The following is a 16,540-nucleotide window of genomic DNA, read 5'->3' on the forward strand; positions in this document are numbered from 1 at the left end:
CACGCCGCTCCCTTCTGAGCGTCTGAGTTCCCTCTCATGCTGAGAGTTGGGTTCTCCACTCTCCCGAGCTATGTTGTTGGTCGAGCTAGCATTGCTCCCTCGCCATAGAGGGTCACCTATGAGCATGCCGCCCCTTCTGAGCTGCCTGAGTCCCTCTCATGCTGAGAGTTGGGTTCTCCGCCTCCAGAACGGTGTTTCAAATCCATGTTATGGTGAGCGCACGCTAGTCTCTGTGCACTTTCTGAAAGCCACGTTGTGGTAAGATAGCACACCAAGTGTTTTGCGATCTTTCTAAAATCCTGTATGGTATGGGTTACGCTCTGCGGCTTCGTGCCCTTTCTTTGAGTCGGTCAGGTCCCGGTTTTCACCTTGGGCCCCACTCTACCTATGTATCCCCAGTGATACTGACTTGAACAGGGTGTTGCTACCAAGGATCTGTTGAGACAATTCCTTCAGCGAGCTCATGAAGAGCAAGCAGTAGCCCCTGGTGACAGGCCAAGGCCTAGTTACTATCCTAGGCGCTTGGTCGTATCCCCTTAAAGGAATCTCTGCTAATCTGATTCCAAGCCTTTGAGCTCTACCCTGGGTCCAGGAGGCCCGGCCCCTAACAGGTAAGTTCTGGGGTATGCAGCTCAGGTTTTTGGTCAAGGGATAATGTCACTGACAGCCGCCGAACCGACCCAGGGCAGCTCCATTAGCCGGGTAGAGTTGGTACTTAGTGCTCGCCTTTTGTGCTTGGCTTGCACTCCCTCAGCATGGTGGCGTGGGTATTCCGTTCCCCATAGCGACCCCTAGAGGACGCAGTTCGAAGTTCCCTCGAAAGGGAACGTCTCAGGTTACATATGTAACCATGGTTCCCTGAGTAGGGAACGAGACACTGCGTCCTCTAGGTTCGTTGCCATGCTTCGGACACAAGCTTCAGACGAAGAAGTGAATGACGTATTTTCCCGGCGTCCCTTTATACTGTGGTCGTGCCGGTAGTGACGTCATAGGCTGTCGCCAGCCAACATGTGGTGTTTTTGTATATATGCTTCAGACACGGGTCACGCTGACGGCGTTCCCCATAGCGACCCCTAGAGGACGCAGTGTCTCGTTCCCTACTCAGGGAACCATGGTTACATATGTAACCTGAGACGTTCTTTGTCAACTCAGGCTTTGATCCTGAATTTGTGGAGCGCGTGCACATGTGTGACATCAGTGTCAAGCAGCCAATCACATGCCTCACAACACAGAGCAAGTGTGATTCACTTCTCGCGACAGAGCCAGCAAGATCCAAAACTGTTCTGCTAAAGGTTAAGAGATTGAAGAATATGAGGAATTTAAAGGGGTGGTTGACTGTTTTTTTTTTCTAGGCTTGATTGTATTTATGGAGTGCAGTCAAACATACGTTCATGCTTCGTTTTTTAAAAAACACATTATTTTTCACATAATTTACCTTTATTCTACACCGCTCTGTCCCTTATACAATACAATACAATATTTATTTGTAAAGCACATTTAAAAACAACGAAGGTTGACCAAAGTGCTGTACAGAATAGAATTAAAAAAACAAAAAAAAAAACACAGGAATAGGATAGATACAACAATACTATCAAATTTAAAACACAACACTAACAAAACAATTCAACCAATGATCAAGGGGTATTGAAAGCTAGAGAGAAGAAATATGTCTTTAGAGCAGACTTAAAAGCAGAGATAGAGGGGGCTAATCTGATATAGATGTAGCAGGGTAAGTGTGTTATCTGCTTTTGGCCCGGTTTGGATCTGATTGGTGGACCAATGAGATGTAAGCAGCCCTACTACTTAAGGACTCTTATTTTGAGGGGTAGTGTGGTGTCCGGTTGATTCTGAGCTCTCCTCTTCCTGGCGTTCCCGTTTCCGCTCCTCACTGCGTTCAGTCTGATTTTTAGAGTGGGGCTGGTGGCATCGATATTGCGGCAAGTGTGTGGCGGAGTTCGCTTACAGTAATGGTGATACAAGCGGATGTGTGAATGTTATTTGGTACGTTGAGTCACGACACTTGTTGGAGTAACCATATAGCTTTGCACTGGTCTTCGTTCAACCCTAACCAGAGGTGGGTAGTAACGAGTTACATTTACTTCGTTACATTTACTTGAGTAAATTTTTTGGGTAACTAATACTTTTAGAGTATATTTAAAATGGGTACTTTTACTCTTACTCAAGTACATTTTAGTGAAAAACGGTACTTTTACCGTTACTGTGGGCGACGCTCCTCTCGTTACTTTATCTTAATGCATTAAAAATCCTTCAATTTATTCCAAGCGCGCCTACTTTTTTTTTTTTTTTTTTTTTTCTGGGCAATGAGCGATGCCCGTTCGCGAATGATTCATTCTTTTGAGTCAATTCTGTTCGAAGGCTTGATCAAACCAGTTGGCAGACCAGTGAATCGGTTCGCGAATCAGTTTGAATGATTCGTTCAGTTCCCTGCCGCACCCCGCACGCGCTGAGTCTGAAGCGGCTCTCACTCAGAGTTGTAACATCAAGAGCGTTGAAGACGTGGAAAGGCTATTGCTAGCTATGAAGATCTTTATTAGATGAACACCGCGTGTGCTGTCGGTTCCACAGGTATAGATTCTATTACAGTACACGATACCATGACATTACCAATTTGTTGTACATGTACCTTCTATACAATGTATAATTTATTCATTGTCACAGAGTATGAAATAAACAGCCGCCAAACCCGCGTTAGTTCCAGGAGGAATGCCTTGCCAAGACACAATTAATATTGATATTTTCACAATATTTACGCTTGCAGAAATAAAGGCTACATTTGTTTACATTTTGCAGAACAGACGGAAGAAGTGCATTTGTTTCGTTATGTTCAGATGTTCTGTAGCGGTCATGTGAGGACTTTTACTCTTCTCCGTGTCAGAGGTTATATACATTTATAATACATAATTAAACTTTAAAATATAATTTAATTTAACTCAGTGATGCAAATCAGAATTTGTATCAGCTGTTACTCCAGTTTTCAGAGTCATATGATCCTTCAGAAATCATTCAAATATATTGATTTATTACCAGTGTTGTTGAAAAAAAAAAAAAAACAGCATATGCTGATATGGTATGTTTTGAAGCTGGGATGTTGGTTTGTGCTGTCATGTGCTGGTCTTGAGCTGGTGCTCAAACCAGCATCCCATGCTTCAAAACATACCATACCAGCATATACTGTTTTTTTCAACAGGGAACAGTTTTGTTGCTTAATATTTTTGGAACCTGTGACATTTTGTTCAGGATTCTTTTATGAATAGAAAGCTTAAAAAAACAGCACTGATAATAAATCAGGCTGATAAAAATTTGATTTGCATCACTGAAATAAATTACATTAAAGAAAAACAAACATTAAAAGTATTTTGAACGGCAGTGTGTGTGTGTATATAAAAATGTATCTAAATATCTATATATCTAAATAAAAATAGACTATATTCAGTATATGATCCAAAGTAACTAGTAACTAACTACTTGAGTAGTTTTTTATCCGATACTTTTTACTCTTACTCAAGTAACTATTCAGACTATTACTTTTACTTTTACTTGAGTACAGTTTTCGGGTACTCTACCCACCTCTGACCCTAACCGTAAAAGGGGGAATGGAACATCACCGTCTCTAAGGTGATCTCTCATTGAAGATATTACATGTGAGGCCGCTGCTGTTTTGCTTACGGGCATTTTTTTGTTTTTGTTTTGAGTACGGATCTGTTGTAAGTCACTGCTTACGGCTTCGCTGCTTGACGGGTCGTTTGGGCCGATCTCTGTGCCTTTGCTGGGTCATCTATCTGTTTTATTTTGATTCAAGTTTCTTTTAGTATAATTTTGGTTGCGCATTGCGCTGGGTTTTTTTGTTTTGTTTTGTGCTATGTGATGGTTCTGCAGCTTCATAACGGTTCCTTTATATTTCCGTGTTATGTATTGTACTATGTCATCGTAAAGAATCCCCATTCTTTACTTCATTTGTTTTGTAATTCTGGTGTCATTCAGGCACTGTGATTTGCTCTCATTGCATGTTGTGCCCTTAGGAGGCCAGCGTACTGGAGTCCCTACAACTAGTGTCCGTAAATTTAGTCTGCTTTTTCATTCGTTGTAATTTTTGGTTAATGTTTTTCACTTTTGTCTCCAGGAGCCAGTGAGGACTCTGTGTGGAGCAGGGGAGGCCTAGCCGCTTTCCTTCCATGGTGTCGCTCACAGGGTGCTGTGTCTGTCTGTGAGGTGTTTATGGTCAACCTCCCGAGTTGCAGCCGGCCTGCCCTGTTCCCACTAAGCCTGGCCCTGGAGTTATTTTACTAATCTGGTGGTGTGTTTCTGGAGAGACAGAATTTTATTGATATTATAATAAAGTGTATTTTTTTGTATTGACACTCCTGTCTCACTAGATCTTATTTCCTTGCCTTCAATTGGTAAAACGTACCTGTGTCCTTACTGGGAGTATTTCCCTGGCGCTCCACCAGGGTGGCGTAGTCGGATTAAATTAACTGTGGTTTTTGGGGTCTTTTAGACCTATGTGAGTGCCACATAAAGAGGTAGACTATTCCAGAGTTTCGGACCTGCAGTCGCAAAAGCGTGATCGCCTCGTTTTTTTTATGTCTACATCTAGGCACGATGAGTAGACAGATCACTAGATCTCAAAGTTCTAGAAGGGGTGTATGGATGAAGCAGGTCTGTCAGGTTCTGAGGGGCCAAGTTGTTGAGGGCTTTATACACAAATAGAAGAATTTTAAAATCAATTCTATATTTGATGGGTAACCAGTGCAATGCAGATAAAATAGGGGTTACTGGCTCATACTTGCGGGTACCAGAAAGAAGTCTAGCAGCTGCATTTTGCACTAGCTGAAGATGAGAGAGAGAAGACTGAGAAACACTATAATAAAGTGAATTACAATAATCTAAACGAGTCGTTACAAAAGCATAGATCACCATTTGGAAATTACTCTGCGATAGGAAGGATTTTACTTTAGAAAGTTGACGGAGATGATAAAAACATGATTTTACAACGGCATTAATCTGTTCGTCAAATTAAGTTATGATCAAATAGAATGCCCAGATTTCTAGCGCACTGAGTTTCATATGGGGCCAGAGGGCCACAGTCAACATCCAACACACAATTTTCCTTATGCCCAAATAAAATTATTTCAGTTTTATTTTCATTTAAATGTAAAAAATTACTTAAGAGCCAAAGCTTAAATTCTTCTAGACAGGCCAACAGCGATTGTAGGCCGTTTTTATCATTGTGCTTTAAAGGAAAGTAGATCTGAGTATCATCAGCATATAGATGAAAGGATACTTTATATTTGTTAAAAATGGAAGCCAGAGGTAGCATATACAGGGTAAACAATACCGGCCCAAGGATAGATCCCTGTGGCACTCCACAATTAAGAGGTATACTAGAGGAGGACTGATGACCAATACAAACATTAAAACTTCTGTTGGTCAGATAGGAACGAAACCACTGTAAGACTGTGCCACGCAGGCCCACAGATGTCTCCAAACGTGTCAACAGGACCTCATGATCAACCAAATCAAAAGCAGCACTCAGATCTAATAAAACTAAAGCCATGGGGTTCCCAGAGTCAGTTTCTGTAAAGATATCACTCGAGACTCTTAAAAGGGCAGATTCAGTACTGTGTAAAGCTTTGAAGCCAGATTGAAACATCTCATGAACAGAATTAGCAGTCAAATAAGATTGTAATTGAGCCAATACAATTTTCTCAAGGATCTTTGAAATAAAGGGTAGATTAGAAATAGGACGAAAATTGGAAAAAGAAGGATCCAGGTTTGTTTTTTTAAGATAAGGAACCAGTAGACAAACATTTGTTAATAACCAATAACAGACCAGAACCAACTGTGTCCATGATTTGTCTAAGAAACAGTGGAATTATATCTTGAGGGCAGATAGTTGGTTTTAGGTGACCAACAATTTCATTACATGAAATCAAACCAATAGGCTCAAACTCAGACCAGGTAGAAGAACATAATGGAACATCATGCAAAATATATATTGAATTAGACCGCTGGGATCTTAATGTTGTGATCTTCTCAACAAAAAACTTCCTGTCTGCTGAACTCTCTGTCCCTTCTCTGATAAACGCCCGATCCTGGTTTTATGAAGCCCCTCCCTCAGAAATATGTGATGGACTCAGATTGGTTAGCTGGTCCAGTGTGTTGATTGGCTAAACCGTCTCTAGTGCGCGTCTAAACGTCCCGCCCCTCAGCTCAGCGGCATATGCTCCAGTTGTATTTTTAAACAATGGCGTCGTCAATATTGCTTATCAATTTGAGCCCGATTGAGACCCAGAGAATATTAGTGAAAAGGATTGTGCAGAACCTGTGCAAGCACGGCTCTTAATGGTATGTTTTTGGTTTGTTTGCTGTTGGTTCATACTTTTAGATACACTGTTATTTGTAAGTGCTACTGCTTTGGTTTTATCCTGATGAAAGCTTTAATACATCACAGCAACCGCACGCGTGTCCATGTATAACGCTTCTCATAGCTATGTGAAAATAAGTGTATAATTGGAACAGTTTGTTGGAGCTGAGCTGACGATCTGAATGAGAGAGAGAGATGCAGAGCAGGGTGACCCGAGGAACAGTATTAAGAACCGCTACTTTATAACATATGATTTTGAAACTTGTGAATCCATTAGAATCGTTAGAAGACAGAATCGCGATTCATATATGAATAGATTTTAGGGAAGTAACTTGTTGTAGTTCCTAAGAGCCATATTTGTAGGCATTAAACTGCCAGATTTTTAAAGGACGATATCTCCTTTCGCATTGAACTTTCAGCGCCGCAACTTTGCAGATATTGTTTATGCTCAAACAGCAACATTACACACTAACTAACGTTAAAAAAGTGAAATCGAAATCAACCACCCCTTTAAATGCATTTACACTGAAGAAAGTACTTGTCCATGAAAGAGGACAAATAAAAGACATTATCTTGCTTTATCAGTGCAGTCACAAGTGAAACTTGTGAAGTTAATTTATAGTTATATTTATAGAGAGAATGTATATTATTATATTATAATAATATATTAATACATAATATATTAATATTTTATAAATATATATAAATTAATTTATATAGAGAAACTGGGGAGTGACTTTTTGCTAGACATCAATTTCAGTTTGAGATCTCTAACTCAGAACAAAACCTGCACCGGAGCAGGTTAGCTGTGGAATGTAAGTTACTATGGCGATGAATGTAGCTAAAAGCCAAGCTACTTTCATGGTACCTAAAACCCAGGATTGGTGCAACTAACCTGAATCTTACCTGGCTAGCCAGCTAATCCGTTTTCATGGTACAGGCCCTGATCCAGCTAATCAAGTCCTTCTGGCTATTTGAAAACTACATGGGATGTGTGTTGGAGCAGGGTTGGAACTAAACCGATGTGCGTTAATATGGGTAGTCACTTCCCATCATGCTTTTAATGTTGTGAGATTATTGACATCATAGCAAGTCAGAGAGCATTTCTAACTGTCATGATCCCTGGTGATCAGTTCTGCTTATCTCAAACAATGTCATGATCTACTGGTTGAGATCAAGAAAGTTAAAGGAACTTGTTTTTGGTCTGTTTCTGCAGTTGGTGCTCCATCTGTGTGTTTGCTGCGCTGATAAATAAAGGTAAACACAAAACAAACTACATTTGAAAGTTAAATTTATGCTACATGTATAAATGTCAGACTGTGTTTTTACAAGTAAAGTTTGTGTGATTTCAGTGTGTCTGCAGGTCACAGTAGAGGCTGTTATAGGAGGTTCTGTTGTCCTGCCGTGTTCTTCAACTGAACTCCATCTTGAACTTCAAGACATTAATGTGCTTTGGAGACACAATGGCAGTGAGACTATTTATGATTTAATTAGGGGTAATGATTCAGTAGCAGGACAGAACCCACGGTACAAGAACAGAGCTAAAACTTTCCCTGATGAGTATCTGAGAGGAAACTTTTCCATCAAGCTCATAAATCTTCAACACACTGATGCAGGACAGTTCAGCTGCTTCATCACACACTCATCTGATTCTAAACAGGAGACTGTATGGCTGATCATTAACGGTGTGTAAAAATAATTTATTTATGTTTGAATTTTAAAGGTGTAGTATGTAATATTGACAGCTAGCGGATGAAATGGGTAGTTCAGTCCAAATTAAAAATATTAGAGAAAGTGATTTTTCCCACCCCCTCCTTCTCAGACTTGACACTCACGTGGGTTGCCAGATTGGGGACACATGACAGGAATGAGTGCAATTATAAAGGAAACAAACCTTACACTGTATGTTGATGTCAAAGAACTGTGTGGTCAAAGAGCTTTTAGATGGATACAGAGGCATTGTAGATCGGGTAGAATCTGAGGTTGAAATACTATGGCGGTGGCGTGACTCTTTCCACTAAGTGCAAATAGCGATATACTGTACAGTGCTGCTTGAAAGTTTGTGAACCCTTTGAAATTTTCTATATCTCTGCATAAAATAACCCCAAACATCATCAGATGAAGTCCTGAAAGTAGAGAACCCAATCAAACAAATGAGATGAAAATCGTCTTAGGTTACGTATGTAACCCCAGTTCCTCGAGGAACGAGACGCCGCGCCCAAGAACGCTAGGGGAACGCCTCCAGCGTGACCACGCCTGATACAAATGTAATCTGTCCAAAGGATGGGCGAGACGTCACGGGCGGGGTGACGAATGGCCAGGAGGCATAAAAGCACGTGCGGTGGAACCGGCGTCAGCTTCAGGAATGAAGCAACCGCTCGTAGGGATGCCGGAAGTATGGCCTTGAGACGCAGCGCCTGCTCCTCGAGGAACTGGGGTTACATACGTAAACTAAGACGTTCCTCTTCAGGAACTCGAGCTGTGTCCAAGAACGCTAGGGGAACGAGATCCCCACGCCGCCAGACTGACAAATCCCTGCCTAGTGTGGATGGAGCACAGCTAGGGCGAGAGAAAAAAGGCCACAGGTGGCTAGGTGAGCGGGGCCTGCGTCCCGAAGGCCAACTTCTGAAGAGTGAGTCTTGATCCCCAAGAGGGGAGAGCAGAGGACTCGAGGCTATGGAATAGCATCCTGATCCACCACATAGCAACGCTCTCTGGCCGGAGGCCTCAGCCTCTGGAGGAAACATGTACTAGGGGGTGTCTACCCACTGAAGGTCACCGAGAAGGGCGCGGTAGGCCGGTATAGCCGCCACGTAAACCCTCAGGGTGGAGTGGGTTAACCCTGCGGAGGAACAGGCCCGCACAAACTCCAGAACTGTACCAAACGGGCAGTTGGCTGGGTCGAGCTGGCAACCTCTGCACCATGAAGTGACACTTCACTTCAGGGTGTACAAGTCCCTTGTGTTGTGGAGAAAACATGTAACTAGGGGGTGCCTACCCACTGAAAGGCCACCGAGAAGGGCGCGGTAGGCCGGTATAGCCGCCACGTAAACCCTCAGGGTGGAGTGGGTTAACCCTGCGGAGGAACAGGCCCGCACGAACTCCAGAACTGTACCAATCGGGCAGTTGACTGGGTCGAGCTGGCAGTCTCCGCACCAAGAAGTGAAAAGTTCCACTTCAAGGAGTATAGTTTCCTCGCTGAGGGAGCTCTGGATTGGAGGAAGGTCTCAACAACCTCGGTTGGGAGACCGGAAGCTATGGGCTGTGCCCCTCAGGGCCACACCCACAACTTCCAGCTCCGGGCGGGGTGACAGACCCCGCCAGAGAGGAGATCCTCCTGACGGAATCTCCCATGGAGAGCCGTCGAGGAGAGAAATCAGGTCCGAGAACCATACTCGGCCCGGCCAGAACGGTGCTACCAGAAGTAGACTGACCTCGTGCCAGCGCACTCTCGCCAGAACTCCCGGGAGCAGAGCGATCGGGAAAATGTACAGACGAAGCCTCGGCCACGTCTGTACCATGGCATCCAGCCCCAGTGGAGCTGGATGAATTTAGAGAGTACCAGAGGGGACATGCGCTGTATACTTACCTGAGTAGCGAAGAGGTCCACCTGAGCCTGGCCAAACACTCTCCAAATGTGCTTCACCCCTCAGGGTGAAGCATCCATTCCCCGGGCCTCAGCCCCTGCCTCGACGGGATGTCTGCTCCCACACTGAGATGCCCAGGCATGTGAACTGCTCTCAGCGAGAGGAGTTTGTCCTGGGACCACCCAAGGATCTGGTACGCCAGCCTGTGCAGGGGGCGTGAACGCAGACCTCCTCGGTGGTTGATGTAAGAGACCACCGCAGTGTTTTCGGTGCTATCGCACCAACACCGGCGATCTCTAGGTCTGGGAGAAAGTGTTTCTGTGAAACACCGCCAGCATCTCCAGGCAGTTGAAGTGCCACATGAGACGGCGAGTACTCCACAGACTGCGGGCAGGGTGAGGGACACGTCCGTCGCTAGCGTACGCAGCAACACGGAGCTCCCAACACCAGGCCCTGAGACAAGAACCAAGGATGTCTCCACATGTCTAAGGCACGTAGGCACCACCACGTGACCTTGATCATGTGAAGCGGTTTTCCCTTGGGAGAACCCTTGGTCTTGAGCCACCACTGTTGAGTGACTGGCCTTCTTTCACTTTCCTGACTGCTGTGAGGATTGACTCGATCCGAGCAGGGGACACACATGCCTGCATCGTGGTCGAATCCCACACCACACCAAGATAAGTGGTTCTCTGTAATGGAGAAAGCACACTCTTCTTGGCGTTCAGTCTTAACCCCAACACTTTCATGTGAGCAAGAACAACATCTCGATGTTGAGCCGCCATCTGCTCTGATAGAGCAAGAATCAACCAAAGTGGATATGCGGATGCCTTGTAGCCGCAACGGAGCTAACGGCATCCACACACTTTGTAAAAGTGCGTGGTGAGTGTTAGGCGAAGGAAGAACCCGATATTGGTGAGCTTACCGAAAGCAAACCTCAGGAACTCCCTGTGAGTGGGAAGGTTGGAGATATGGAAGTATGCGTCTTTTAGATCGATCGCGACAAACCCGTTCGCGGACATGATCTGAGACACGACCTGTTTGAGCATCTTGAACTTCAGTCTGCTGACTGAGTGGTTCAACTGATGCAGATCTAAAATGGGACGCCAACCCTTCATCCTTCTTGGGAACTATGAAGTACCGGCTGTAGAACCCGGAATCTCTTTCGTAAGGAGGGACCACCTCGATGGCCTCCTCTCTCAAGAGAGTACTCTACTGCTCCATTACCAGAACCTGCTCGGGGCCCACCAGAGTGGGATTCAACCCGTTGAAACGAGGCGGAGGAGAACCAAACTGGATTCTGTAGCCTCTTTCTACAGTATGCAGGTCCCATGGAGACACATTTGGCAGTAGTTTTCACGCTGCCAAATAGTCTACTAAGGGAACCAGTTTCTCAAGACTGGCCTCTGGTATAACCAGGGCGGCTAGCTCGGTGTCCTGGAACGGCACGCCAGCTGCTCTAGAAACCCCTGAAGGGGGTGGCGAGCATCTCAGCTCCGCGGAAGAAACTGAGATGTGTGCTCGCTGGAGATCGCTGCGCCCTGGAACACTGACGTGGCAGGGTTGGCAGACCGATCTCCTGAGGGCACTGAGGAGAGACGGGCACCGTGTACCGCGGTGTACGCCGTTCTTCCCCAGAGGGGACTGCCCTCATAAGTTCTGGGCCATGGGCACCAGGACTGCCTCAGCCGAAGTCTCCTATTGAAGCGACTGTCCTCAGACTCACATCATCTTCAAGGAAGACTAGACTGGTAGAACCAGAGCCTGCAATGCAGGACCCAATGAGACACGCTTGGCAGGGGCTCCCACACCGCCAGGTGCCTACTAAGGGAACCAGTCTCTGGAGACTGGCATCTGGTATAATCAAAGCGGCTAGTTCGGTATCCTGGAACGGCACACCAGCAGGAGAAAGCCAAACTAGCTGCTCTAGAGACCCCCGAAGGGGTGGCGAGCATCTCAGCTCCGGTACGTTTCCGGGCAGAAGAAACTGAGATGTATGCTCGCTGGAGATCGCTGCGCCCTGGAACACTGTACGTGGCAGGGTTGGCAGACCGATCTCCTGAGGGCACTGAGGAGAGACGGGCACCGTGTATGCCGCAATTCCCCAGAGAGGCCGGCCCTCAGAAGTCCTGGGCCATAGGCAGCAGGATGTTTTTAGCCAAAGACTATCCAGCGAGAGTGACGGTCCGCAGATCCGCCTTCTGCTAGAAGGCCTCGGCCCGGGAGCGCCACTCTGACTCCAACATACTGGGGAGTACGAGAAGTGACGCTCCCTATAGGAGGAGCTGGAACACGGTTGGGGCTGCTCCGCTCAGCAGCCCCTGCTGACCACATCAACCTCCTCAGAGGAAGAGAAGTAAAACATTAGTAAAACAAGCTCTTACTCGAGAAAATCCCAAGTTTTCTTAGGCTCCTTACACATACACATCTAACTTCTCCTAGTTAGATGAAATAGATCATTTAATTCCTCAAAATTAAATGGAGAAAAACAACCAGACAAGTAAACACGGTCTGATATGAAAGGATTCATGAAACGAACGAGAATGACATAATGCACGCTGCCGCCTCGGCAACGCGTGCTGCAACAGTGAGCTCTCACTCAAAGGAGGAAGAACCGCACTGCGGGCTTCCAGCCCCGAGCGAGAGCGCTAGATCTGAGGATTGCAGGTGGAGAGAGGGCGAACCCGTCTCCAACCCGTCCGCCAGATCTATGTGCGATCCCCGCGATCTCATTCGCCGCCGTGCCTCAGCAGCGGCGGACCGGTTCTTTTAACCGCGAGATCATACGGCGGGAGAAGCACGATCAGCCCCTTTTTTTCGAGCTGACAGCGCAAACTCCGTTCCTAAGCAGTGACACTGCTATAATGACAACCTCGTTCATAATAAGCTTGTGCAAACACTGCGATTTTACAAAGCTCATCGACACCATTCACCACGTCTACCTTCTCGGAGAAAGACAGGCGGAGCGTCGCGCCTCTCTCTGGGGAAGTACCGCGGGCTTCGAACCCAGAGAGCGGGCGCTGGATCTGATGGGAAGGAAGAAGATAGGGGCTCGCCTGCCTTCATTCCCTCCACCTGATCCATCTGCGATCCGGCAACGCAAGGAACGCATGTGAAAGCTCCCTCCTCAAAGAGAGCCCTCTGAGAGTAAGCATACGCAGCGACAAACGCTCACAAGCCTCGAGAGCTGACTCTGCGTGCTCTGCTCTCAAGCAGACCAACACACGGACTGTTAGTGAAAAACACAGCCTGTAATGCGATCTGCTCTCGCCCAAGTGCTAGTTTCTCTGCACTTTAGACATTGTGGAGCTTATTTCAAGTGACAAACAACACTAAATAAGACTCACAACACAGATCGACAGACACACAGAGTAGCGGTAGCTGAATGACAAAAGCTGACGCCGGTTCCACCGCACGTGCTTTTATGCCTCCTGGCCATTACGTCACCCGCCCGTGACATCTCGCCCATCCTTTGGACAGATTACATTTGTATCAGAGCGTGGTCACGCTGGAGGCGTTCCCCTAGCGTTCTTGGACGCAGCTCGAGTTCCTGAAGAGGAAATACACTTTGTCATTTATTTATTCAGGAAAATTATCTGATACTACATATTTGTGAGTGGCAAATGTTTGTGAATCTCTAGGATTAGCAGTTTGATTAAAATCATGTGGACAAGCCAGAGAGCTACTGGAGAAATATTTTGTGGACAAATGAGAACAAAATAGAACTTTTTGGTTTAAATGAGAAGCGTTATGTTTGGAGAAAAGAACACAAGAACAAAAGCATTCCAGCATAAGAACCTGATCCCATCTGTGAAACCTGGTGGTGGTAGTATCATGGTGCGCCTGTTGTGCTGCATCTGGGCAGGACGACCTGTCATCATTGATGATGGAACAATGAATTCTGAATTATATCAGCAAATTCTAAAGGAAAATGTCAGGACATCTGTCTGTGAACTGAATCGCAAGAGAAGGTGGATTTTGCAGCAAGACAATGACACCAAGCACACAAGTTGTTCTACCAAAGAATGGTTAAAGAAGAACAAAGTTAATCTTTTGGAATGGCTGAGTCAAAGTTCGGACCTTAATGCAAGTGAAAGGACCTGAAGCAAGCAGTTCATAGGAGGAAATCCATCAACATCACAGAGTTGAAATTCCTACAAGCTGCTGTGCAGGACTGATCAGCAGTTACAAGAAAGAAAGAAAGAAAAAAAGCAGAAAGCAAAGATTCACATACTTTTGACAGATATGCAACACTGGTTCAATTATTAAATGACAAAGCAAACATTTTTGTCACCTTTGATTGGATTACAGTAAATTCTATTCGCACTAAAATGGCAGTATTCATTTATCAGTAGGCTGTGTGACAAGCCTATGCCAACAAGACAGGCTATCTGCACAGTGTACAGACACTCCTAAATACTGTTGGGTAAACTGGCAGTGGGCGGAGTCACACAGACTAAAACAAAAACAGACATTCCGACACGGAACGTGCATTTCAAAGTAGAATAACTGGCTGTAGCTTTGTTTTTTCAGAGAAACAAGTATGTGAACTTAGCATGCTATATGTGAACTATCTGCAAACATATTTTTTATGATTTAGTAGTCAGTCAAAAAATTACATGCAGCACCTTTAAAATAAAAACAGCCTGGGTTCCATTCTGAATGCTACTGTATACCGTATGAATTATAGACACATCTGTTGTCTTTATCACAGTGCAGTAATGTTGTTGTTTTTTTCCCCTGAACTTTTGTTGCAGAATCAACAGTAGAAAAAGCAAGCAATTCTACTCAACAAGCAAACCAAGAACCAGAAAAAAAAAGCACACCGATGGTATCTATCAATAATCTGTGTTTGCATTTTTTTATTTTTAATATTTTTTGTGTCTTTAAGAATCTGTCATATTTCATTTGAGAAAAAGACCTCAAGCTCCCATATAGAAGGAACTGTGGCAAACTGAAGGGCCCGCTGCACACAGCAAGTGTCAACAGCATCTGAGCAGCCTGTATTTTCCAGCACCCATGTTAACAAATAAGCGTTCACATCCGAAGCATGAGCAGCATGTCATTCGTATTCTCTCACCTCATATAGTCTTGTTACAATGTTGCTGACAGAAATCAATGTGCACTGCTTATTCTTATTGTATAACAGAACGAGATCTTGAAACATTGAAATGGGAACAATTTTGCTGTCAATCCTGTCAATATTCTGTACCACAAGTGTTTTTGCCAGAATAAATACTTTTAGTATTCTTTATGTATTTCTTATTTGTTATTATTGGAACTGTACATCATTTAAAAAAAAAAAACTCTGATTTATTCATTCCTGATAATGCATCAGCCAGTTTAGTGAATTCTGTTTGCACATAGTCTGCTCAAGGTAAAACATGGTGTTCATGCTCATGATTGAGACTGTTACACGGCTCTGTAGACTGCTGTCAGAACAGTCAAATTATTTATTTTATTTGCTGTACTACGATATGCTCTACTAAAAAGGAAGCCTCTTTATTTGGCCCATTTTACTGAGTCTTATACCAAGAGAGGAACGTTTTCTTGTGAATTTTAAAGGTGCCATAGAATGGAAAACTGTATTTACCTTGGCGTAGTTGAATAATAAGAGTTCTGTACATGGAAATGACATACCGTGAGCCTCAAACAACCATTGTTTCCTCCTTCTTATGTAAATCTTGTGAATAAAAAAGACCACTGAAAAATAGGCGAATCAGAACATAACACCGACTGTGACATAACAGTAGAGATCACCAATAGTTACGCCCCCAACATTTGCATATACCCATGTTCTATACCAGACACCAGCTGAATCATCAGAAGTTCTGCAGGTGTTGTGAAGAAACAAGCGAGGACAACAGCGAAAATGGCAGATCATGGAAATAAATGTTATGTTCCAGGCTGTGCAGGGGATGTGAAGTGCAGGGATGGGTTGGTGTCTGAATTCAGAAAGGCACGGAAAGCAAATAACATGTTCTAATAAAATAATGTGAGCCACTAAAGGGACATGGTTAGCTCCTTGCTAGCAGTAGCCTGTTACATTACAGTACATAAGATTTCACTTAACACATAAATAGAGTAAGTATAGAGATGACTGAGGATGATGTTGAATGATTTACAGAGCACCACTGACAAGCATCTGATCTTGTAAAATGTGTGGTAAGTACTGCTGCTCCATAGTATAAACTTTGTGCGATCGCAAATCTCGAAAGCGAAAGTGAAAGTAAAAAGCGATCGTGCTTTTGAAAGCGGTTTCAGTGCCCCGCATATTAATTGCGGCTCCCTGATGCCTGCATTTTATATACAGTATAATTACCCGACAATATAACTGCGAGAGAAATTATTGAAATATATATTTTCCTCCCTGTGTTTCCTTCCTGCTGTGTGAGAAATTAGCTGAAAACTTATTCATAACCCTTCCAAATAAGCCAATAACAGACCATTTCATTCTAGGGAGAAGTCCTAGGGTTGTAAATGCACATGTAAAACCAGTCAGACCACCTTGGTTGTTTGTGGAACCTATAGTGGACCTGCAGATATTATATAGTCACTTAAAGAGTAGAGA

At 44.4% G+C, this 16,540-nt stretch overlaps 1 protein-coding gene across 3 annotated transcripts; it reads left to right on the forward strand.

Annotated features, from left to right (window-relative positions):
* The first annotated feature begins 1,843 nt into the window (after window positions 1-1,843).
* LOC131529709 (ICOS ligand-like) lies at window positions 1,844-15,229 on the forward strand. 3 transcript variants are annotated; one of them, XM_058759563.1, is made up of 5 exons: window positions 1,844-2,074; window positions 7,602-7,642; window positions 7,738-8,070; window positions 14,727-14,800; window positions 14,883-15,229. In XM_058759563.1, the coding sequence occupies exons 1-5, from the start codon at window positions 1,992-1,994 to the stop codon at window positions 14,925-14,927; spliced, it is 576 nt and encodes a 191-aa protein (XP_058615546.1). In that variant the 5' UTR covers window positions 1,844-1,991; the 3' UTR covers window positions 14,928-15,229. The 3 variants fall into 3 exon arrangements, 2 of the variants coding, with proteins under 2 accessions (XP_058615546.1, XP_058615544.1); XM_058759561.1 differs by having other exon boundaries at window positions 14,727-15,229; XR_009268186.1 differs by lacking the exons at window positions 7,602-7,642; window positions 7,738-8,070; window positions 14,727-14,800; window positions 14,883-15,229 and adding an exon at window positions 4,142-4,353.
* Window positions 15,230-16,540: the final 1,311 nt, after the last annotated feature.

This window comes from Onychostoma macrolepis, chromosome 22 (assembly GCF_012432095.1).
Source record: "Onychostoma macrolepis isolate SWU-2019 chromosome 22, ASM1243209v1, whole genome shotgun sequence".
Taxonomy (NCBI): domain Eukaryota; kingdom Metazoa; phylum Chordata; class Actinopteri; order Cypriniformes; family Cyprinidae; genus Onychostoma; species Onychostoma macrolepis.

Bases quoted from the DNA above. Each gene is read 5' to 3' on its own strand.
- LOC131529709 (XM_058759561.1), top strand. From the start codon at position 1,992: ATGTTATTTGGTACGTTGAGTCACGACACTTGTTGGAGTAACCATATA. The intron at 2,075-7,601 runs GTGGGTAGTAAC...CTGTTTCTGCAG, and splicing joins TCGTTCAACCCTAACCAGAG to TTGGTGCTCCATCTGTGTGT. The intron at 7,643-7,737 runs GTAAACACAAAA...GTGTGATTTCAG, and splicing joins TGCTGCGCTGATAAATAAAG to TGTGTCTGCAGGTCACAGTA.